This window comes from Theropithecus gelada, chromosome 8 (genome assembly GCF_003255815.1).
Source record: "Theropithecus gelada isolate Dixy chromosome 8, Tgel_1.0, whole genome shotgun sequence".
NCBI classification, from domain to species: Eukaryota; Metazoa; Chordata; class Mammalia; order Primates; family Cercopithecidae; genus Theropithecus; species Theropithecus gelada.
This window is the reverse complement of record NC_037676.1, coordinates 11,977,501-12,003,038: the sequence shown is the minus strand read 5'-3', so window position 1 is coordinate 12,003,038 and position 25,538 is coordinate 11,977,501. Positions and strand designations below refer to the sequence as shown.

The 25,538-nt window shown below is 35.9% G+C and overlaps 1 protein-coding gene across 3 annotated transcripts in view; it reads left to right on the top strand.

The window, feature by feature from the left end:
* Positions 1 to 25,538, top strand: part of DLC1 (DLC1 Rho GTPase activating protein) — a 523,910-nt gene that overhangs the window by 94,270 nt on the left and 404,102 nt on the right. For 2 of the 3 annotated variants that reach the window (XM_025393619.1, XM_025393613.1), the window contains exon 2: positions 20,182 to 21,329. Coding sequence is in view for 2 of the 3 variants with exons in the window: in XM_025393613.1 (XP_025249398.1) it covers positions 20,307 to 21,329 (1,023 nt within the window). In the remaining variant the exon portion in view is untranslated. Of the gene's footprint in view, positions 1 to 5,008; positions 5,348 to 20,181; positions 21,330 to 25,538 lie in introns of those variants that run through there. The other variant, XM_025393612.1, reaches the window with a different exon arrangement.

The window sequence follows — 25,538 nt, the reverse complement described above, 5'->3', positions numbered from 1 at the left end:
ATTCTAGTTCTAGATCCTTGAGGAATTGCCACACTGTCTTCCACAGTGGTTGAACTAGTTTACAGTCCCACCAACACTGTAAAAGCGTTCCTATTTCTCCACATCCTCTCCAGCATCTGTTGCTTCCTGACTTTTTAATGATTGTCGTTCTAACTGGTGTGAGATGTTATCTCATTGTGGTTTTGATTTGCATTTCTCTAATGACCAGTGATGATAAGCATTTTTTCATACGTCTGTTGGTACATAAATGTCTTCTTTTGAGAAGTGTCTGTTCATATCCCTTGCCCATTTTTTGATGGGGTTTTTTTTTCTTGTAAATTTATCAAGATAACTTTGTTTTCATATCTATTCTTGGACTGTAATAATTTTCAATGAAGTGGGATAATGAACATCAGTAGTCCCAAAAGCAGGAATCAATGGTTTTGGAGAGCTTATATGATTTTGCTACTTTTGATAATTTAAGACCAAACTTTGGTGTGTTCCCTTAATGTGTACTTTCAGGTGAATACTACATGGTTACCAAAGTGGGATGTCAAAATTTTGACAAAGTTGATCAATAAACTAATAATGCACATGATGCTTATTGAATATAAACTACAAAATTATATGTTTTTTCTTGGTCTGGATGTGTCTATCCAAGTGAACTTATTTAAAGAAAACACATGGGCCAGGTGCGGTGGCTCACACCTGTAATCCTAGGACTTTGGGAGGCCAAGGCGAGCGGATCATGGGATCAGGAGATCGAGACCATCCTGACTAACATGGTGAAATCCTGTCTCTACTAAAAATACAGAAAAATTAGCTAGGCATTGTGGCGGGCGCCGATAGTCCCAGCTACTCAGGAGGCCGAGGCAGGAGAATGGCATGAACCCAGGAGGCAGAGCTTGCAGTGAGCCCAGATTGTGCCACTGCACTCCAGCCTGGGTGACAGAGTGAGACTCCATCTGAGGAGAGGAGAGGGATAGCATTAGGAGATAAACCTAATGTAAATGATGAGTTAATAGGTGCAGCACACCAAAATGGCACATGCATACATATGTAACAAACCTGCACGTTGTGCACATGTACCCTACAATTTAAATAATAAAATACATAAATATTCTTGATAATATATTTAAAAAAGAAAACACATGTAAAACTTACTGAAAAAATAAATTAGAAAATCTGATAAATTCTATTTTTATTGCTTCCAATATAGTAACTTCATTAATTACAAGCAAATTGTTAGAGATTTTTACAGGAATAATTGTCATGGACAAAGTGTTCTTACATTTATTACACTAACCATAAGCGTGTAGATATTTCAAAATACTTTGAAGGTATTTATTCTCTTGATGTATTAATTTCAAGTTCATTGCTATTATAAACCTATTCATTAACAAAAATGGAAAACATAAAAGCTGACTTCCACTCATAATATCACAAATGTCTAATGTGGGTACTGAATTAATCATGTTGCTACTTATTTCATAAAAGAGTAAAACACATTTTCAAAGGATGGATCTTGCGTTACATAAAGTGTTCTTGAACTGCATTAGAGACATTGAATAATTCTGTACAGAAGTCCAGATTCAACTTTCCTGAAAACGACTGGGGAAAGACTAGACAAATGATCATAGCTAATGCTTATTGTTTAGGTAAAAGTACCTAAGTAGAAAAATGATCTTTAGGTCAGGCACAGTGGCTTACGCCTCTGAACTTAGCACTTTGGGAGGCTGAGGCAGGCAGATCACTTGAGGTCAGGAGTTTGAGACCAGCCTGGCCAACATGATGAAACTCTGTCTCCACTAAAAATACAAAAATTAGCCGAGTGTGGTGGTGTGCACCTGTAATCCAAGCTGGTCAGGAGGCTAAGGCAGGAGATTTGCTTGAACCTAGGAGGCGGAGGTTGCCTTGAGCTGAGATCCCCACCACTACACACCAGCCTGGGCAACAGAACCAGGCTCTGTCTCAAAAAAAAAAAAAAAAGGAAAAGAAAGGATCTTTAAATACCTGAAAGAGAGATGTAAACATTAAAAAAGGGAATAATTTAAGTGTAAAAATAATTCTAGCCAATGACTTTATAAGGACTAGCTTTTTGGATTGTGACAGTTCTTAGTTATGGAAGCTAAGACATCCTTACCCCGGTTAGGTAACTCACACAGGTCACAAAGGCTGTTAGTTTTCGAGCAGACTCCTATCCTGCATACTTTGTTTTCAAGTTCTTAACTGTCTCTATCCCTTTATTTGATTAGCTGATCCAGTACAGAGTAATAGTCAAACATTTAAGGAAGTTGGTATTTAGATTTGCAAGTAGAAAGAAGGGGACAAATATTTTAAACTCCTTCAATGTTCCTGACACAATATTAAGAACTTAGGAAGTTTTCTCACTACTTATCTTTATACTTATATTTGGTAAAGCCTTTATAAGACTATAAGATCTGAGATTTGTTTGGAATCAAGCAACTGAACAATGAAAAATAAATACAAATAATTAAAGATTTGGGAAGTAACTCTATTAATAGAAGAAAACATAATGTATTTGTTGTATAGAAAAGTATATGTTAATGAGACACTTACTAATAAGAGTTTCTAGATATCTAAAAGGCATTTGTGACCAGAGTTTTCTTGTTTTCCCAAGCCAATATAAATAGAAACGAAACTAAATTATATGGGGCAGGATACAGTATTCATGAGTAAAATGTAGCTAAGAATTAGCATGGTGCTGATAGAATATTGAGTAACCACTGCATATCAGTAATAAAGGCAGAGACAGAGATAGAGATATCAAGATACATTAGGAAAGATGTAATATCAATTCTCATTCCTTTGCTCTCCAGTGTTTTTCTTAGGGAAATAAACATAAATACACAAATATTTATGTATATGAAGTTCATCCTGCTTTCCAATCTGTAAGTTATGTGAAATTGTCTCTATTTTTAAAGAAGTATAAGAAACTTATAGAGTTTAAGACGTCTTCCCAATTTCTTAAATAAATTAAGTAGAAGTCAAGGGAGGCAGTTTATGGAGAAAAAATTAAAGCACAAAGCTTGGAGGTAGAAGATCTGAGTTCCAGTGTGGACTTGGGCACTTTCTGTCATTTGACTGTGAGAAAATTACTTCTCAATACTTTATTTGTAAAATAAAACTTAAGAATACACACAAAATTGTTGGAAAGATTAAATAGGCATCGTGTCAGTAGAAACACTTTGAATATGAATATAAATACTTTTTAAAGAATTTATGGAACAACAGACTTCCTTCTTGGCCTACGGTTGAAGGTTAAATTCAAGAAAACTAAATGCTCATGTTTTTAGTCAATAAGACTTTGATCTAAACTTTTAAAACTGCTTCTGAGCAAATGTTTTCATTTGACTACTTCTCATCTTCAAACTCATGCATAGTATAAGTCATTCTTGCCATCTAACATGTGTCCAATACAGTTCATGACTTGCATTAACTTTGAGAGATTTTAGTTATCTAATAGGCAAAGAAATAGTAGTTAGAACATTGGGCATCTTTGAGTGATCACCTACCCAATATTTTCAGAAAGTACTACAAGATGGCCCTTGTGACATACAGGGATGGAGAATTACAGCGAACAATGTACACTACTTACAGTTTCAGAGAAGAACAGGACGGATCTTAGGGCCAACAAGTTTAAAATGTCTTTTACCTCTTATTATATGTTACTCATTTTATCACATCCAACTGGAATTATTCTTGCACTTATTATTGAAAGCTTCTAGAAATTTGCAAGAAGCACGTAGACCCAATAATTGATCTGATCATTAGTCACCAAAAAAAAAAAAAAATGCTTAAGTCATAAATAGCAGCAGAATCCATTGATCGTAAATAAAGTAGAAGGGAGACATTACTGAGCAATTTCCACCAAGCAAGATAATTAAAGTCAGAGATGCCGTTTCCTGCTTCCCTGGTATAAACAATGAAGCTGCTCTACTGGCCTCTCCACAGCCTGGATGTCCCAAGGCCACCTCCCTCTTCTTTCCTTCCACATTCTCTAAAGAGGATTCTGGGTCATAAGGGAAGGAAAATTGGTGTAACTTCTTTCCTGAAACGACTTCAGCTTTCTCTGTGTTTGTATTTGTGACATCTTATTATAAGACGAGCTAACATCTATTATTAATTGATGCACTAATTAAAGCCATACTTGCAGTTTCCATTAGCTTATTCCCTAAATTCTCCAGAGTTGGCTGTCTGGTTTTAATCAAAACCAAATGGTAGTCCAAATTCCCAGCCTGGAGCAGCTAGAAGGAAGTCATTCAGGGGAGGCACAAGAAAGCAGAAAAGATAAACAGATGATAGTTCACAAAATTTGTGACGGATGAAGGATGCAGATACCATGAGCGGCTTTAGAGATGTGATTCAGGAATGCTGCCATGCTAGATGGAAGCAGTTGTAAGTGTTTAATGTCAGCAAGACTCTAATACGATCAAGATGGAGCCTGTCTTCTGCTCCAGCACTGGATTTTTGTAACTGGAGGATTCTGACTAGAGGTAATGTGCTGCTGCATTTGCCATAACACAAACTATTTTAATTCTGTGAAGGATTCTTGTGATCAGAGAGATCTGGAAGAAATCGTTCTATTAACTGGATGCTTGGGATTTTACTTACAGATGGTCTCAGGGACAAATGAAAAGCTGCAGCATTTCCAATTTTAAGTCACGTTCAAAAAAGGTTTTACCATTTAGAAGAATTATGGTATTAAGGCTAAATTCATCTTGCTCTCTTAAAAGATCTTTTGAAATGAGAGCAAGCAAAGGCATTTTGATTAAGCTGTGCATATACATTTAATATAGTGGAAAGGTTGTGGATGGAGAGAGAACTATGTTTTCTTTTTTTCTTTCTTTTTCATAAGCAGTGTGGGATAGAAAAAGCTCTAGGACTTTATGACTCTCCAGCTAATCACCTCAAGAGCTCTGACAAAACTCACTTGAGTTCTGTGTAAAATCAGAACTCCTAAAACGCCCAGGCGGCTGGGCTCTCCCCTCCTCCCCTCTCTGCGTACAGCCTTTCTCGCATGCACACTCCTCAGAGGCAGGAAATACTTTCCAGGCAATCTGGGCCTGGTTGTGGAGGCCCCTTTTGCAAAACCTCAGTCTGAATTTAGTAGACAGAAGTCACTAGGAATGCCTTGACAGAATCCTGCCTTCGCTAAGGCTCCCTCCAGCTGCAGAGGGTGTTTTCGTTAGAATCACACACTGCGTGAAACTGCTCAGAATAGAGCCATGATCTCAACCACGAAATGGGAACTTAGATTTTGGAGAAACCAACGGGGACGGACTTCTTTCCTAGCCTGAGTGTTGAGCAGTGTCATGCCTTGGCGTTTCAGCTCCTCGTTGTCTAGGTAAGGCGCTATGGACTATCTTTATGCTTTGAGGCGGTCTTTGAAGAGAGAGAAAGATTGAGATAAATGTTAGCATCTTGCCCTGAGTTGGTGACTTCCTAGGTTTTAGAGCAAAGCCATAAAATCAGAAGTGGAAAATGTTTGATAAGTAGAAAATTGTGAGTCAATTCGTTTTAGCAAACTGTCAGTTCTAAAATAGACTCCATACAGATTTAACTGTTTACCTCCATAAAGTAAGATTTTATTTTTATCCCTTTTTATGTTTAACTTATTTATTAATTGAGCTGTCAGATCAGTTTTCCTATTTCTTGGCACAACGTGAAACAAATACATTTTCTCACACATCAGTGTGAGGTGTAAATGAATTCCTACCCTACCTTCCTGTGCCAAGAGGGAGAGTAGAAAGCACCCGAGTGACTTTTGCTTAATAATCAGTCTCCAAAGAGTATTTTGTGTCTCATTTAAAACTACGAAGATTGAATTTCTTATTATTTTACCCAAGCCAGTTTCAACCATATGTCAAGCTTCTCCTGTACAGCTTAAAAGGTTCATTTTTTTAAAAAAGTAAACACGTGAAATTTCAGGAATTATTTCTCTCCTAAGTAGTATTTAATCTGAGTTTTGGAAATTTAAGTGTCAGAATCGAATTTAGTTTACATTAATTTTCTTGGATTCACTGCTTAGGTCACATTTTGTGTAATATTTTGAATACCTGAAGTCAATCTCAATGACACTGACACTCATTATAACTCTTTTAAGGCAGTCAGAAATCACTGCAGTCATATGGAAACTGTTTGTGTCCTTACTTTATGTAATCGTAAAATTACATTTCCACCTGACTGTAGTCTCTTTAAGGTAATCTTAAATGTTTAAATGTGCAATATATTAGGAAAGAACTTTAGTAATGACTGAAAAAGTATGGACTTATAATGCATAAGATACTGTTATATTTCTGAATATTTATAATAAAAATCATCATTTTCCAGAAATAAAATGGTACATAAAGGGAAGAAATATTCATGTACATTTTCAAATCTATTAGATGAACACAAAATATACTAAGTGAAAGATGGAGAGCTATTTTGACAGTTGAATCATAAGAAATCAAGTAAGTGTTTTCTTTATAAGTTTTTATTTAGTACAAGGTGACCATCTGCTATATTAGCTATTCTCAAATTTTATACTAGAATAACTTATATTGATACATTTTAACTATTCAGTGACAATTTGTGTTAAAACTCCTTAAATATGAGAAAAAGAATCTACTTTTTATATATGTGAAAGATAAAATACTGACTTACCTAAATTATGATTTAATTAAAATCTCCAAATGGAATTTCAGGGAAGGAAAGAACGTAAGAGATCGTCTCCTCTAACACTGTCTTGAGCTTGCCTACAAGAAGCTGAGAAATGGGATTTAAAAGTGACCTGTCCAAGGTCACACCTCTAGCTAGCAGATGACAGCAGAGCCACAGTGCCCTGATTCATAATTCATGTATCTTTTTATCCCATCATCCTGCCCTCCAATAATAATTATGCATAATGAAGTATGAACATGTCCAGTAGAAGGGTGCTTTACAGACAGAAAATTGGAGATCCTCTTATTTAAAAAAAAAAAAAGAGTAAAGCTGTCACAGTGTTACTTATATGGGAAAAAAATCATAACTTTAAAAAAAAATCAAATTAGTATGCCTACAACAAACACTTTACAGTCGTAACTTGCTTTATGACTATTTTATTATATTTGATATTTATGTCAAAATCAATCCATATGCTAATAATTATATTAATCTGGTGTTTCTTTAAAAATAGGGCTAGAAAATAACTTTTCTAATTTATATCCTTGTACTCAAATGATCATAATAAAACTATCCCAACCAATGACTTTCAGAGGCAATTTTACAGTAACCCCCCCACCAGACATCCTTTCTTCTAACTAGCCTAAATCATTGTTGCTGTAGCTTATTTCCAATTCTATGTTCTATTTCACTAAATATATAAAAAGCCTAAGTTGATATATTAAAAAAAGTTTACATTTCTCCAGCATGTTTTCAATCCCTTAATTGATTTGTACATCTACTCTAAGCCTTCTACAAAGTCATTCAGTTGTAGAATGCAGAATTTTTATAGTATATAAATAAATGTCTGAGCAATGTGGTATAAAATGGGAGCATTGGCTATTTCACCTGCATCATACTTCATAAATGACAATATTTGTTGCTGTGTGTGCTGAAGCAGTATACCTTCTGAGACAAGACCCTTTCTCATAAACATAACACATTCCATTTCTAGTAGCTGCCATTTCTTTAGAGAGAATGTGTCATGATGCTCTTTTTTTCCATTTTCATGACCAGATTGAGTTTCCTGATGTTATTTCTACTTAAAAGATACACTATTCAACACTTCCTTTCAATGTCACCACACTCTACATTATTGGAATGGGAAATAAGTGGAATGAAGTGGTGGCTCTTATAGCTGACTGCATGATTCCTAGAAGGCCTAGTGAAAAAGAGCACATCACTTCATTTTCTTCATAAGGGCATTATAATTTTAAAAAGAGAATTTTTCTGTCTCTGTCTATACCTACGCATACTGTATAACTCACTACAAATACTTATGGGATGGTTTAATCTTATTCATAGAGGTTTAGATCTTACCGGCTTAAAATAGGTCAAAAATGGATCATTTGAAACTCATCTTCTGTTTGTATTTTATTGGTTTCCTCTTGAAAAATGAGTGATGTCAGTGTTATATGAGAATCACTCTTTAAAAACTATTACAGTATGGCAAAGTTCCAAATGACCAAGATCTAGATCAAGGATGTTATTATCAAAACAGAGACATGTCAAGAATTACACATGAGAATTGGAAGAGGACAAGGGAACACCGAAAACTTTCAGATTTGAGGGAAGTAGTGTGAATATTGGGCCTGCCTTCCCCACACGAAAGATAAGCGCCTTGCATAAACAACATAGACCAAACAGAGTTACAGAGAAGAATGACTCTTGATTGACTTTGGTGTGATAGAGAAATACAGTGTTTACTTCTATGGTTCTGTTTTGGCTTTAAACTGATAGTTTATAGAGTTTTGAGAAATAAATGGGCAATTTTTAAGAAAGTTAAACAGAATAATAATGAATAAACTAGGATCTTGAGACCCCGTTTAAAAAGATTGTTAGTTTTGATTCAGTGGATTACAGAGTATGTAAATGAACTTTAAAAGATTAAACAGTGACTTCAATGCCAAAAAAAAAATCTAAAGATAATATAAACAGCATGCTTATGAACTTGCTCATTAATTGAGATAAATGGATGGAAAAGACAATTGTATGTGTGAAAAGGTTGTTTCCGTATTAGCTTGAAATAACAAAGTGTTTTAGCAATGCAATTCAAATAATTCAGAGAAAAAATCAGCCCTGTTAATGGAAATGAGATAGAAAGGAAGTAGGAAGATCAAACAGCAAGTTTAGATACTCAATTAGTGTTTCTTTTATTCCCAGCAATTAGCAAAATAATTAGCATGACAGGAATTATCAACGCTTATTTGTCAACAAATGTTTGTGAAATGAATGGTAGGAAAAGCGAAGGAAAAAAAAAAAAGGAAAACCAGGGTTGAGGAATGGTAATGTGTGGGAGTTAGACTTCTTTCTTATTTTCCAGACATCCTGTAATAATAGAATAATAATTTTTAAAGGGGAAGGAAAGTAAGAGGTTGGAAAGAGTCATCAGAGCCTGAGGCCAGAGGTTAACAACACTCTCATTAGATGACATTTCAAGTTCATTAAGCACCAGAAGGAAGCATAGGCATCCATAAATGGTTTGAAATTAAAAGTTACATGAGGCCAGTGAGCACAGAGCACTAGCGAATTTTCCACAATTTAAATGGGGTGGTGTACTGAAAAAAATAATGGGCAAAGTCAGAAAACTGGCTCTGATTTCCTCTTGACCACTTGAAGCTCTGTGATTTGATGCTTGCCCCATAACTACTTTGAGTGTCTGCTTTTTATTAGTAAACTATGGGATTTCCAGTTCATGTTGAGCATCAGATGAGACTTGGTATGTGCAAATTGTTTTGCATACAGTACAATCAACAAGTCCTCGTTTAAAAAGGCATAGGTCAATTCATCAAGAAAGAATATGGGAGGCCGAGGTGGTCGGCTCACTGGAGGTCAAGAATTCGAGACCAGCCTGACCAACATGGTGAAACCCTGTCTCTACTGAAAATACAAAAACTTTAGCCAGGTGTGATAGCAGGCACCTGTAATCCCAGCTACTCGGGAGGCTGAGGCAGGAGATCACTTGAGTCTGGGAGGCGGAGGTTGCAGTGAGCCAAGACTGCGCCATTGCACTCCAGACTGGGCAACAAGAGCAAAACTTCATCTCAGAAAAAAAAAAAAAAAGAATAAAGAATAGTTGTGTTTCACTCACATTTTGTTCTAATCGCTCATCTCTATTGAAATATCACGGACATAGAAGAAAGAGATAGTTTCAGCTCATACTCAGCCCTGGATTCTGTGCTAAGATCAGTCGAAAGCTAAAGGAGTCATCATCATTATCACCATCACCACCATCATGACCAAGTGACTTTACATCTAGTGAGTGCTTGAAATGTGCCATGGACTAAGTGTTCTACATATATTATAATCTCATTATTATTAACTCATTATCATTTTCCCCTCAACAGTTTTTTCATTCCCATCATAGAACTGAGAAAACTGAGGTATGTAGAATTTAGGTAACTAACCCTAATCACCAGGGAAAAAAAAAAAAGTTATTTCACAGATACCCTTACAAAAATGGGAGAGAATTCCTGCCCACCAGTATGAATTTGACACTGAGCTAGTTACTTAGTCCTGCCAAAGTTCTTCCCTATCAAATTAGAGCAATAATGGTATCTGTTTCATACAATATTTGTATTACTACTAAAGGAGATAGCTTCTAAGTAACACACCAAATACAGTACTTAGTCCATAATAAGTGCTTAATTAATTGAAGGGTTTTTTTTACTATTATAATTGTCATTGTAAGTTTCTAATGCACTTAATATTTCTTAGGTATTAAGAAAAACACTTGTTGATAAAAATAAGCTCAAACATTTACAGTTAGATGACAAAATTAAGATGAGATGATAGAAATGTATGGAAGACGGCCGGGCGCGGTGGCTCAAGCCTGTAATCCCAGCACTTTGGGAGGCCGAGACGGGCGGATCACGAGGTCAGGAGATCGAGACCATCCTGGCTAACACGGCGAAACCCCGTCTCTACTAAAAAATACAAAAAACTAGCTGGGCGAGGTGGGGGGCGCCTGTAGTCCCAGCTACTTGGGAGGCTGAGGCAGGAGAATGGCGTAAACCCGGGAGGCGGAGCTTGCAGTGAGCTGAGATCCGGCCACTGCACTCCAGCCTGGGCGACGGAACGAGACTCCGTCTCAAAAAAAAAAAAAAGAAATGTATGGAAGACAAAAGTTGATAGCAGAGGCCCAAGTAGGATACCAAGCTCACAGAAGTAATTAAGTCCCTAATGACATCTTGTTCCTAATTTCAGTGAAAATTGTGCTTATGGAATGACTAAAAATGTAATTCCCTACTGTCAACTTGCTATCTGAGCACCTGTGTTGATGTAGCTATATCTGTTATTTATACTTAGTGATTACTGTGTCTACTGTTGGAGTGTTCTTAGAAATGATAGCAAAGCTAAAAATAAAGTGACCACTTAAACAAAACCACATCTCACCATGATGATGATAAAACATTATAATCTGTGTTCCTTGTTGAATAAAAATATCTTTTTATAATAAGGCAAACCACATTTCAATCATACTGCTTTGCCATCAATAATAAAAAGGTCAGCCACACATTTAACACCAAATTTAACCCTAAGCTACTTCCTGTTACATGAAAAATTTCAAGTGAAACAAGCTCAGAGGAAAGGCAATACTTTTCTTTATTGTAAGAGATTCTACAGAAAAGAAATATTGTGCCCAAAAAGATAATTATTCATTAATGAATTTATTTGCAGAATTAATCTAAGGTACAATGTATTTGTAAATGCCCAAATTATTCTATATAGAATCAAACACTACTATTAAGAAGATTGCATACTTAAAAAAAAATAAAACATGGAGATCCAAATAAAACATAGATACTTAGAAATTACTACATCCATAAAGCAATATTGTCCCTCATGGCTGTGTTAATTCTGGTATCTCCTAGAACCCAATATCCCCAGAAAGATCTCAGTGATATCAGGAAAATATCATAAAATATTCCCAGTTTCCTCAAATTACATGTGTGTTGCTTAAGAAAATGTTAAAAGAATCTCCAAATCTGGCTGACTTGAGCCATAAAGTGGGTGGTAAGTCAAACGCTGCCAGTATCTGGTCTCCTCTGCAAGAAAATTAGACACTACTGGAAGTGACATTGAATAGCAGCAACCTGGATATAAAAATAGAGCACCACTGAAATAATAGCTTGCAATTTTGCAACACCCTGCTCTTTTCTTAGGAGCTGATTTCTAGTGGATTGAAAGAGTTAACTTTCAAATTTGCCTGAATCACTGAGGGCTAAGAATGAGAAAAAAAAAAAAGTATTTTAAGTTCAGTAAAAACTCAGATATACCTAAAACTTGGTCAACAATAAAATAATATTTTTCAGTTAGGTACCTATTTCTTAATTTATCTTCTAAAGACCAAAATTGATGGAACGTTGGATGTGTCTTTTGGAAAAAGTGATATACTCCTTATTCCCCTTACTCGGCTCATTATAGATGACTTATTCTTTAATTTAGTAAAGTTTTTGATGCTTTCCAAACATCAAAAGACATGGAAGCTATTTCATATATAATATTTTAATCTTCATAAAGCAATTTGCCAATAAAAATTTTAACAGGGATTCATGTTTTCCACTAACATGTAATGAGGTATAACAAGTAAATTCCAGCATTAAACAAAGTATGTAAAAGTAGATGAATAATGATTTTGTGTGGGATTAAAACACATATTGCTACTAAAGAAAGGCAATCTGCATGAAATCGTATGGAGGTAAATTCTTCATTATGTTATTAAAGGTTTATCCACCCACAGTCTAATTCTAGTCTTGTCTAATTTAGATTAGGTAACATGAATATTTTAAAGGAAAAACACTACTTGTTTTTTATTGAAAGTTGACTGCCTGGACTAGACTCATAGAAATGCTTTTTTAAAATGTGATCTTAAGGTTTTTGCTATTTGTTTGTGACTTTACATAAAGGAATTAAGAAACATAATATCTTCCCTGGGCTTTCTTGCTGCTTCTAAGCATATGTCAGTTCAGTTTGGCAATAAAGAGCATCCTTCTTCATCGATCATTGAGCTGTGTGCCAGTGGGAAGGTGCCCAAATGTACACAATGTAGTTTGCTTGGTAATTTGTTTTTTGACATTATCATTAAGAAAATGGGTTTCATTTTGGCTTCCACAAATGCTCTTTGTAATGAAGATTTACTTTGAGTTGAAGAACTACATTAAGTTGTGGTCCTGTGATCATGTCTGTTCACAGGTTGTTGATTGTCTTTTCTAGTTGCCTAATTCAATTCAGTAAGTGTTTTGGGGGCACATATGATGTACAAGTGTGACTCCCCAAGAGTAGGTTAAGATACAGTAAGATTTCATATCATTAGAGGATGTTCAGGTTTCCAGTGTATGCATCTTACCAAGGTGACCCTCACCACATAGCAACAAAATGCGCCAAATGTAGAGGTGTCTTCTTCTTGGTTCATATGCCAAGAGAGCATTTTAGAAAGTATAAGTTATGTTTAATTAACATGAGATTATTTTCCTTATATCTTCTCTCTCTTTCCACAGTGACTAAGCACATGCTATGTGATAACTGTTTTTATATGTGTGTGTGTATATTTATATACATACATACGCACACATATATATTTGTGTGTATATGTCTGTGTGTATATATGTGTATATATATATACATATGTGTGTATGTGTCTGTGTGTGTGTGTCCGTATGTGTATGTGTTTAAAGCAGTAGGTGGCCGAGAACGTGACCTAGAAATTTAACAGGCGATGGCTAATCAGGATGAAAAACTCTAAGGGAAACCAGAAGTAATTCTAGCTATCTAAGGAAAAAGTAAAAAAGAAAAGTAAAGTGGCTGTACTGTTATGTCTTTATTTTCCCTTCCATTAAATATTCAGGATATTTAATAGAATATCCTAGAGTCAATCATGCCTTCACTTATTTATATTGATATATATATGTATACACACACACACACTCACAACCCAGAAGTCAATAGCGTGTTCATTTATATGTGTGTATGTGTGTTTACATATACATATTTATGTGTGCATGTATCTGTATACATATGTGTATATATGTGTGTGTGTATATATATATTTACAGATAATATATAAATATATAAATAAATTATCTGTAAATATATATATACACACACACATTTATATATATCACACGTATTCTCAAAGGACAAAACAAGATACCTGCATTTGATGGGATGAATACAAAAGTTGCTATCTTTCCAAGTACTGTGAGTGAGGTATTCAGGAAAAGTGGGAATTTGAGTGAGAATTCCCATTCATGTGCATTTGCTAATGTAATGCTATTTATATGCTATTTTATGTATCTTAAACTTCTATTCAAATAACATTTTAGGAAAACTATGGCTTAGACAATTCCTAAGAATACCTGTTCCAAATTTCAGGAATTCCCCAGGAGAGTAGGGGAAGGAAAGGACACTCTGAAGGAACTGACCTAAGAATCTCATAGAAATTGCACTGATATTGGTGACATAAATATTCAAACTGGCACCTTTTCTTTGCTACATACATGAGACTGGTGTTTGTGTAATTGCGAGGGGATGGTGTGGGGAGTGGGAAGGGGCAAAAGAAATGGTTTGGTCCCGCCGGACATATTGTAGAACTGCAGTCATGTTTATGCATCAACTCAATCTTTAATTACTGCTGTAGAACATTTAAAAATTTAAAATATTTTTAGCATGAATTCTGAAATCCAGAGATAAAACTTTCTTAGCAAATGGCCCACAGAATCATAATACTTTAAATTATTTTTAGCTATGTCTGCTGATATTTAACTCTGCATTTCTAAACAATATGATTGTACTATGATTTTTTTTTCTATTTTAGACATTATCTCTTAACTTCCTGCTATAGAAAGTGACTATCTCCCTTAAATTATTTTCCCTGCTGTCCCTAACCTCACTCCTTACAGAATCCTATGCACTGAAAATCATTGCTTCAAATGTTTTGGTTAATTTAATGTTTACTATTTGCATTATTTTGACTACATGAAAAAAAATAGCCACAACTTATGGAGTGTGCTATACTTATATTTTCCTTCTTGTAAAACCATTTTTCCTGGGGTTGATAATTGATATCCCTAATGTTCTCAATAACTATTAATAATTCTTCCATCCAAATTGCTTGACATTATTATAAAATTCCTCTCAATATGTCATATATAATTGATTATTTCCCTTTTTTAAGAGACATCTCCCAGAGAGAACTTCAGGATTTATGTGAAATGATTTACCCATGGACTTGGTACACAACTTTTATCCTGAAAATTCTGTTCCATCCTCACTTGTGCTGAATTCTTGGCTTCCTTTTGTCATGTCTTTCCTGCTGTGTTTATTTTTTAATTTGGGGGTAGCTATCTCTTCAGTAGCTTTTGAGAAGAGGTTAAAAATAAAACTAAGACTTATCACATAATTTTAAGGCCGACATAATTTCCCATCCACATTTTGAAGTCATATTTGCCTGTCATCTTCTCTGCACTGTTACTTTTGAGAAATCTGATACCATTGATTCCCAACTCCTAATGCATAATCTCTTTTTCTCTTTCTCTGATTACATTTAGAACCATTTGCTTGTCTCCTAAATCTGAAAATTCACAACGATATTTCTTACGTGGTCAATTTTTCTTTCTGGTACCATTGCATCCTCATGAGTTCCCTTCAATCTGAAGACTTGAATCATTTGTTCTGGGACACACGCTAAAACTGTTTTCTTTGAAAATTTTCTTCTCTTAATGTTCTCTGAGGGCTGGGCATGGTGACTCATGCCTGTAATCCCAGCACTTTTGGAAGCCGAGGCAGGCGGATCACCTGAGTTTGAGACCAGCCTGACCAACATGGAGAAAGTAAAAATAAAAAAATTAGCCTGGCGTGGTGGCACATGCCTGGAATCCCAGCTACTCAGGAGGCTGAGGCAGGAGAATCGCTTGAATCCAGGAGATGGAGGTTGCAGTTAGCCCAGATCGCGCCATTGCACTCCAGCCTGGGCAACAAGAGTGAAACCCCATCTAAAACAAAAACAAAAACAAAAAACAACAACAAAAAACCTGTTCTCTGAAATGCTTCTGATACATGTTCCCCTCCAAGGTACCAGTGAGTTTTCAAGTTGCAAGCAATTCTCTGGAGTTTATTGTTTCCTCTGCTATCTTTTCCAAAAAGGTAATTCTAGAATAGTAGAAATCTGAAGCCAGAAAGAAAGGAAGTTTTCTTCCATCCAGTAGGAAACTGTACCGCAAATACCATTTGACTTGAACGTTCTGGAGGCAGAAAATTTACCACAGAGGATCTCATTCAGACATGTTCGCCTCCGTGAAGCCCTAGGTGACATATCCACCATCCCCTGAGCCACCAAGAAAGGAAGGGAGGAAGGGAGGGAGGGAGGGAGGGAGGGGGAAAAAAGGAAAGGAGGGGAAGGGAGAGAAGGAGGAGGGAAGGAAAGGAAAGGATAATGAGAAGGGAAGGGAGGGAAAGGAAATTAATGAGCCTCTACTTGGTATTCATACCCCTACCAATGATATTGTGGCCATGATAGAACTTTAACTTTAGAACTATTATCTTTGTCTACAGGAGTTTCTCCCACAAAATTGTAAGCTTTAGTAGCAGAGGTAGAATATATAATTTAGGTTTATATTCCTAATGTTTAGCCAAGTTTCTGCCACTCACTGGGTACTGAATAAATGCTTGATGAATAGTGACTATGATCTAACTACTGTTAGTTCTGCAGACTGCACACTTGATATCAGCCAGTGGTACTTCATCTGCACCTTGCTCTCTCAGGCTATAGAATCAGCAGTAGTAATTATTATCAAGTTCTTCTTTTCTTTTCTTTTTTTTTTTTTTTTTGAGACGGAGTCTCGCTCTGTAGCCCAGGCTGGAGTGCAGTGGCCGGATCTCAGCTCACTGCAAGCTCCGCCTCCCGGGTTCACGCCATTCTCCGGCCTCAGCCTCCCGAGTAGCTGGGACTACAGGCGCCCGCCACCTCGCCCGGCTATTTTTTGTATTTCTTAGTAGAGACGGGGTTTCACCGTGTTAGCCAGGATGGTCTCGATCTCCTGACCTCGTGATCCGCCCATCTCGGCCTCCCAAAGTGCTGGGATTACAGGCTTGAGCCACCGCGCCCGGCAAGTTCTTCTTTTCTAAGAACAACTGGCAGGGCAAATTATAAGCTGGTCTTCTATTTCAGAGACAAGTGCAAAATAGAGCATGATCGTTTGATATCAAATATAGATCAGTGATTCTCAAACTAGAATGTCTCCAATTGTTAAATAGGGTAACATTTAATTTGCTTAATTGATGATTATGATGATGATGATGATTATTATTATTTTGCTCTATCACCCAGGCAAGAGTGCAGTGGTGCGATCATGGCTTACTGCAGCCTTGACCTCTTGGGCTCAAGCAATCCTCCCACCTCAGCCTCCCAAGTTGCTGGGTCTAAAGGTGCATGCTACCACTCCCGGCTAATGTTTGTATTTTTTGTAGACACATCATCTCCCTGTGTTACCCAGGCTGGTCTGAAACTCCTGGCTCAAGTGATCTGCACACCTCAGCCTCCCAAAGTGCTGGGATTATAGGTGTGAGCCATCGTGCCCAGTAATTTTGTTTAATTTTAATGTGTATATTGTATGCCATAAAATTCTTATGCTAAGCCTTGGTGTTACAAAATTAATGCAAACAATGAATTCAAAATCATACACTAATATCTCAAATTTGGAAATTTCACAAGTATTTTCCAGAATCACTGCATCATTAGAAGTACATACAGTCTCTTGTAATGTTAATGTCACGGTGCTTGAACACATGAATTTAAGAAGTGAAAAATCCCCATGGAAATTCACTTCATAAAACCAACATCCTGAAATGACCTACAGTTTTCCAGATCCTCTATCCAAATCCTCAGCAACTGAGCTCATTCTGAATGAAACTGCATGAATAGGATTACAAAAGAAATGTAATAGAAATCTGAAAAATAAGTAGTCAGTTTTTTGAAATGTAATTTTAAATAAGACAGCCCAGTGAGGAGGCTCATAGGGGAAGTCAGTCTTTTACGAAGACTTCTCTCTCTTACGGGATAGATTATAATCAATTCAGATGATTTAGGAAATAAGACCTATAAACTCAGATATGATTGACAATAATCTAATGCTCCTATTTATTAATAATCTGTTTTGTCTTTAAATCATAGAGGCAGATTTAACTATAAATCTTACAAACCAAAATTTAAATAGAAACTGTAGGTAGGAGAGCTTGCAGACATTCATTTTTTTAAAAAAACTATCAGACCACATGATATGGAATGAATGAGGACGCCAAATGTAATAATGATGGTTATGATAATTGAGAAATTGTATACCTTAAAAATAGAAGTGTACACTTAGAGAAATGATTTGGAAATGTTCAAAGCACCTAGATTAGAAATGAAGACAGGAAGAGTTAATGCTTTATTGGATTTATCTTATTTATAATTTCTCTTTGCAGTTAGATTGTCTCAGAACTTGTTGAACTATCTTCCTTTGATTTGATAGAAATACTTACTTGTCAAGGTTGAGTGACAGAAATTAATGAATATTATTGTCAAGTCTTAAAGGCAAATTTTTTGTGTGATTCTCTTTCCTAAAAAGTTAATAAAACTATCTTTCTGCTTAGTAAAAGAAATGAAACAAGAATTCAGGCTCAACTTAAAATAAAAATGTGGTTTAGGAGTGACATCATAATACCACTTGGCATTTCTTAAGTGAGCCTGCTCTTTCTACACTGGATAAAAATAAAGAGAGAAAAGCATCTAAAACCCTATGACATCCCAAATGTGCCCATGAAAGCAGAAATTTTCTGGCTTGCATCTATGCGTTCTTTCCACTTTCCGTAGCCTCCCACGTTATAATGACTTATGCATGGAATTCAGAGACTTTATATTTTCTTTTGAGTGCAGAGGGAACGTCAACATGGAAAATGTGAAGGCTGACCACTTTTCAAGATGGCCACAGACCTTTGAGGGAACCAAATAGTATCCAAAAAGATACTTGGTCAGTCTGGGATACTAAAATTCTAGCACATGTCAATTTCACCAGTTTTTACAGGGTGGAAATATTTACCTCTCAGGCATATGTTTAGTCAGAATAGCTCGAAATTTTTGTTGGGGAGTCAAGGCCCTTTACAATAGAATAAAGAGATCCAAAATCAGCACAGCAGTTAATCTTGTTTATAGCATAAATCAATAACTCAACCCATGTTGTGTACTGACAGTTCTTCTGTGGAATAAAAACTAAAAGTGTCTGCTCTGTGAATGGGATTTTTCTTTTACAGTCCAATAATATAGTTTCATTGTGGGGCAAAATTTGGGTTAGTCATTTTTATAAGGTTGAGTTTCCACTGGTACTATTTCTTTCCTTTAACTAAGGGTTTGAAGAATTCAAGGCAAAAGGTTGGATACCTGGTATGTATTTGTATTCTGAGCTTGTCTTATGCATGATTTTCTTGTTTGCTTAAATTTTATGGCCAAATTCTAACAGAAATATGCAAACTAAACTTCTTATAAGCCAAACAGAATGAGACTGAAGTTTCTGAAGAATAGTCCCAATTGTCCTATAGTCATATCTTCCTTTATGTTCACTTGAATTCTTGCATAAAATATTTAGAGTTTACACATAGTAAAGTTATGTGGGAAGAAGGGATGAAGGTAGAATCTCATGATTCCATGAAGACAATGAAGTTTGTTGACTATCTCAGTCTGGGCCTTAGAAGCAGGACCCAGTTTGAAGCTAGGCTCACTTCCTACATGTATAACTTTAGTAAATTATTTAATTTCTCTTAAGCTTCAACAATACCAGCTTGCAAGCTAGTAGTAGCAGTAATAGGATGCCTGTATAGATGGATCTGTCCTAAGGCATTGTAAATGGTCTGCGTTATGCTTTCTAATCAATGCATGGTGTGTTAATATGTGATAAACTGGATTATTCCATGTTTCTTAGTCACTGCCTGGAGTAACTACATACAGGTCATTTGGGTTCGGTGTTAGCTCTTTCACACACTAATACATTACACATGCTGTCTCTATAGCTCAAGTTTTGCATGAACAGTTCCCTGGTGGCTTTTGCTGTGATTCAAACCAAACAGTGAATAGATTTATTTAACAACTTGTGTTCACAAAAGTAAATCAGGAAAGCATGCAAGCTAGAACAACATGTTTCTTCCAGTGATTTTTATTAAGTATTGCATTTCACATATTTTCTTAATGGAGTTTTAAATGTTCAGTATTTATATCTTTATTCATTAGTGGACCAATCCAATTGCCTTTAAAAGTGTTGCTGATGATTTTTATCAGAAATATTCAATGTAAAATTTCTTACTAATATTAGGCTGCTTCTTAAAGAAATAATGTTATTAAAGCTAATAAACAGAAGCTATATAAAATCTCTTAATTTTGATAGCATAGATTAAGTCTTCTCTTTTCTAAAATATATTTTGACTTTAGAAATTTATCTGTGACTATATATATTTTTTAATTTTTAATAGGTGGTGAAATGACAGAACTCATTCCTTTCTTTGATTGGTGATTTTGAAATAATCTTTCATCAAGTTTCATCTCCTTTACCCTCATATGGAATATATCTCTATGTCTGTTGTTAAACTACGATGACATGTCTGTAGCTATCAGAAAGAGAAGCTGGGAAGAACATGTGACCCACTGGATGGGACAGCCTTTTAATTCTGATGATTATAACACAGCATGTCATCATGGACTTGTAGCTGACAGCTTGCAGGCAAGTATGGAAAAAGATGCAACTCTAAATGTGGACCGCAAAGAAAAGTGTGTTTCACTACCTGATTGCTGTCATGGATCAGAGCTGAGAGATTTTCCTGGGAGGCCAATGGGTCACCTGTCAAAGGATGTGGATGAAAATGACAGCCATGAAGGTGAAGATCAGTTTCTTTCCCTGGAAGCCAGCACAGAAACACTAGTGCATGTTTCTGATGAGGATACCAATTCTGATTTATGCCTTACAGATGATAAACAGGTTTTGAATACCCACGGGCATAAAACATCAGGGCAACATATGATCGAAGGAGCAGGCTCCTTAGAAAAGGCACTGCCCATCATAGAAAGTAACCAAGTTTCTTTTAACTCCTGGGGAATGGCTGATAAAACTGAATTAGCACTGGTAAAAGAAAGTGGGGAGAGAAAAGTTGCTGACTCTATAAATAAAAGCCTGGAGCTTTGCAATGAAATAGTTTTAAGTGAAATAAAAGATGCACCCAAAGTAAATGTAGTTGATACTTTGAATGTCAAAGATATTGCACCTGAGAAACAACTGCTTAATTCTGCTGTAATTGCTCAGCAACGAAGGAAACCTGACTTCCCTAAAGATGAAAATGAAAGAAGCACCTGCAATGTAGTACAAGATGAGTTCTTGGATATTCCTTGTACAAACAGAGGACTGCCATTATTAAAAACAGATTTTGGAAGCTGCCTTCTGCAGCCTCCTTCCTGTCTAAATGGAATGTCAGCTGAAAATGGCCGGGAGAAGAGTGGTTTTTCACAGCATCAAAACAAAAGTCCACCAAAGGTCAAGGCAGAAGATGGCATGCAGTGTTTACACTTAAAGGAGACCCTGGCCACCCAGGAACCCACAGATAACCAAGTCAGACTTCGTAAGAGAAAGGTAAGACGTATGCACAGATTCTCTGGCTTTTGAAATTTTGTAAATATCCTTGGATTCATCAGTTATCATTTTGCTTGGATTAAAAACATATGAAGATGGTTCTTTTGCCCTGTCATGCAGATGCAGAATTCAAAGACTACCCACTTGGTCAAACCATCAAAATATGTAAAAATTAAAGAGCAATAATCTATCCATTTCACTAATAATATGTATAATGGTTTATGAATAATCTATTTCAGAATTGCGTTGAAAACAGGATTGGTATCCCTTTCTTTAGTTGGAATTAAATAGCCACCAGATAGCTCATAAACATGCAGTTCAAGGCATTCTGTAGAGTGATTTCTGATTTTTATAAAGAAAGTCATGGTACTGTTATAGCATTTATTTGGGCATATTTCTTTTTCTCTTCAAAAAGAGTATGTTTTCATAAGAAAAAAAAGTGGTATAAATCACATATTTAAAATAATCCCTTTACATATACAAAGGCAAAACTACTCCTACCCCCAAAATGCGCTGATGCCATTTTAAGTGATACCCTGGCATACTCACCATCCATAGATATATCACAGTCTCTGTTTCTTGACACAACTGTGACTTAACTGTTGACCAGAAAGGGCTAATAACCGAAATTATGTTTTATGTTACAGCCCCTTTGAGTAATTCTAAAAATGCCATCCTCTCCTGCGAAGCTTCCAAGTGAGAGAAGCAAGGGCTCAGATGGTGCTACCTGAATTATGGTTTAGCAAGTGAACCCTTGACCAAAACCTGTCTTTTCTACAGAATTTCCCCACATTTCTCCAAAAACCGTAGTGAGTTATAGTCCTGATATAAGTCCAAGTACAGTTGCTTCTTCTATAAACCCCACATGGCCATTGGCATTGAAGAAAGCTTACAGTTTTGACACTGATATGCACCGATTAAAACATATATCCTTGCCACTCTCTTGAGATATTCATCCATAACTGCAGTTCTCCTAAACACAAAACTAATGTTCTTTGTTCTGTTCAACTGGGGCTATCTACCATGAGAAAAAAATCTCCTACTTTCTTTGTAGTGAAGAAATCTGGTTTTCATAGACTGTGGTTTTGCTAACAAACTAGTTCAGTAATGTGTCGTGAGTTAGTTTAAATGAAGTCAAAGACTTTACAGCAAAAATCAGTGTCCACAAGCTATATGCCAACAGAGCATTTTGTGCTTCTGGCAGACTCTCCCTTCCTTACATAAGTTTTATGAAAATGTTAATGCTCCATAAAGTTGTTATGATTAAAATGATTAGGTCACTCTTTCAAAAACTTTCATATATCCTATCACATCTGTTTGAGGGGATGCTATAATCCCATTAGACAGTATTAACTGACCTATGGCATAGCTCCCCTAAAATAAAACAAACTCCGCCCAACTGCCAATGGAAACATTAAACATTCCAGAAACATATACTCACCACTTGAACATTTATATCAATACTAAGAATGCTGGAAAGAATTTACTCTTGGACGTGTCACTATAGCATGGTTGCCTTTTGAGAGTTATAATTATATCTCATTTACAAGTTCGAATTTAAATATTCTATTTTAAGCATTCTGTCATACTAAAGTGTTGTGACATTGTCTGATGGAATATTTACTTTAACTCTACAACCCATTTAGGATGCCTTCTAATAAATAGATTAAATGAAAAAATTTAGGTTGGGAATTTACCCTAGAAAACTACGGTTATGGGAGAAGTCCTTAGAACTAAAATGTATAAGAATTTCTGTTTTATGCATTCTTGGATGAGTGTTAAAATACTGTGGAATTGGCAATTCGTCATTTTTAGAAATTTACCAGAAGAAACAATAGAGAATATTCATAGAAAGATACATACAGAGGTGTTCATCATTATACTGCATGTTACTGAAAGAAAAACGAAACAGTCTACATTTGCATCAATAAAGAATTTGTTTAGGCTGGGCGCGGTGGCTCATGCCTGTAATCCCAGCATTTTGGGAGGCGGAGGCAGGTGGATCACGAGGTCAGGAGATAGAGACCATCCTGGCTAACACGGTGAAACCCTGTCTCTACTAAAAATACAAAAAATTAGCCAGGTGTGGTGGCAGGTGCCTTTAGTCCCAGCTACTCAGGAGGCTGAGGCAGGAGAATGGCCTGAACCCCGGAGGCGGAGCTTGCAGTGAGCCCCACTGCACTCCAGCCTGGGCGACAGAGCAAGACTCCATCTCGAAAAAAGAAAAAAAAGAAAGAAAAGAAATGGTCTAAGAATTTGTTTATTATTTATCTTGTATGGAATACTGTGCTGCCATTAAAAAGATGGAGTGAGATCCAAGCACACTAACTTAAAGAGGTTCATGATATAGTATATCTGAAAAACAACAGTAGCAGACTAATATGTATAGATAGCCAAACCTTAATGTCAAAACGTGTGTGTGTGTGTGTGCATGTGGGTGTGTGTGTATATATATATGTGTGTGTGTGAATGCAGACAGTAGTATAAACCTCTCTGTATGACTGAATAATATGTGAAATCCTGGCTAAATAGGCACAAAATTGTTAACAGCAATTACATTGGATGAGTGGAATTAAAAGAGCAGAGGGAGGGGTTTTCATTTTTTACCCCATATAATTTTTATAAAAGATCACAGAATTATGTATGAAATGCATACACTGAACAGAAACACACCAAAAAATAATATTTGATGTATAAACTGAGGCATTTTCTGCATGGCACAAAACAACCTTTTATTTGCATTATTACTATGATTCTTACTGCTTTTATAAATTATAAACAAATATTTATAAAGTTTTTCACACTATTGACAAGAGTTCTAATCAACTAGTTGATGTCTAATACTAGTGCAACTAGTTTAGAAGAGGTAAGTTTTTTGGAGGCACACGTGTGCCACATTTTCATGTCTGTAGGGAATGTGATGCCAAATGGTCAAGTGGTAGAAACAGTCTGCTATTTGTCTATATATTTAAAACTGTCAGCCATAGTAATACCTGTAAGATAAGAACTTGGAAAAGTGAAATCGTATAAAGGCTAATATCATTTTAGTTATGGAATTGTAATCAGCTCATTATCTGATAATCACGTGAGTGAATCAAATCCTTCAATAAATTTGTGCACATCGATTTCTTTTGTCAAGATAACATCAAGGTTCTAAGACATGAAGAAAAAAAATAAAAGAGCTTATAAGGGTGATCTTCAAAATGTATTGAAATAGTGCTCTAGAGATATCATTGTGCTTTTGATATAAATTATCATTTCTTGAAACCCACAAATCTTGGCAGGCATTCATCATTTTCCAAAGCTTAGTGTTACTTAGTTTCTGATGATATTTCTGACTATCAGAGTTTAGTCACACATATATTTATTAGGAGTCTCAGTTGGAGGGGATTACATTTGTAGTACATGTACTATAAGTATATACCTATGTTTGTAGTATATATGTAGTATACAGGGGATTACAAATATTGACCTTTTAAGCCAATAATTCCTCTAAATAGGATGAAATATATAATGAAATTGCAGCCACTGATATCAAAGGAAGACCAAATGAATTGTGAGCAAATGTTAGAGAATGTGCCATAAGGTTGGGTGACGTATGACCAGCACTCACAGGGCCTGGCTGGTCTCTGGGGTGAGGCGGCTGGTTAAAAGCAATTCTGAGACAAATTCCAAAGTAGTCTGGAGGAGGAAGACAGTCTAAGAAGTGGTCTCTTTAAACCAGACGAGATGTGAAGATGGAAAACATTTACGGAAAGACTTGAGGTTAGACATTTTTTCTTAAAGAAGTGGTTTACTAATTAGAGAGAGTCCAGAATTCAGTCTTCTGTAAAGACTACTTAAACAGTTCTGAATTTTTTGAATAACCATAATAATTATATAAATGTCTGAACATATGTTTATTTGCTCACATAAGAAATAATCCATATTACAAAGCAAAATAAACTCCAATAAAGATGCAAAGATAATGTGAACTATAAGAAGACACCTAATTCTACATTCCAACAAAAACCTCATATTGCAACAACAAATTAAATGAATGTTAGGCTCTTAGTTTATCCCTCAGGTTTGTGTGTGTTTGTTTATTTCTTGGAGATGGAGTCTTGCTTCCTCACCCAGGCTGGAGTACAGTGGTGTGATCTCCACCCACTGCAACCTCCGCCTCCTAGGTTCAAACAATTCTCCTGCCTCAGCCCCCTTAGTAGCTGG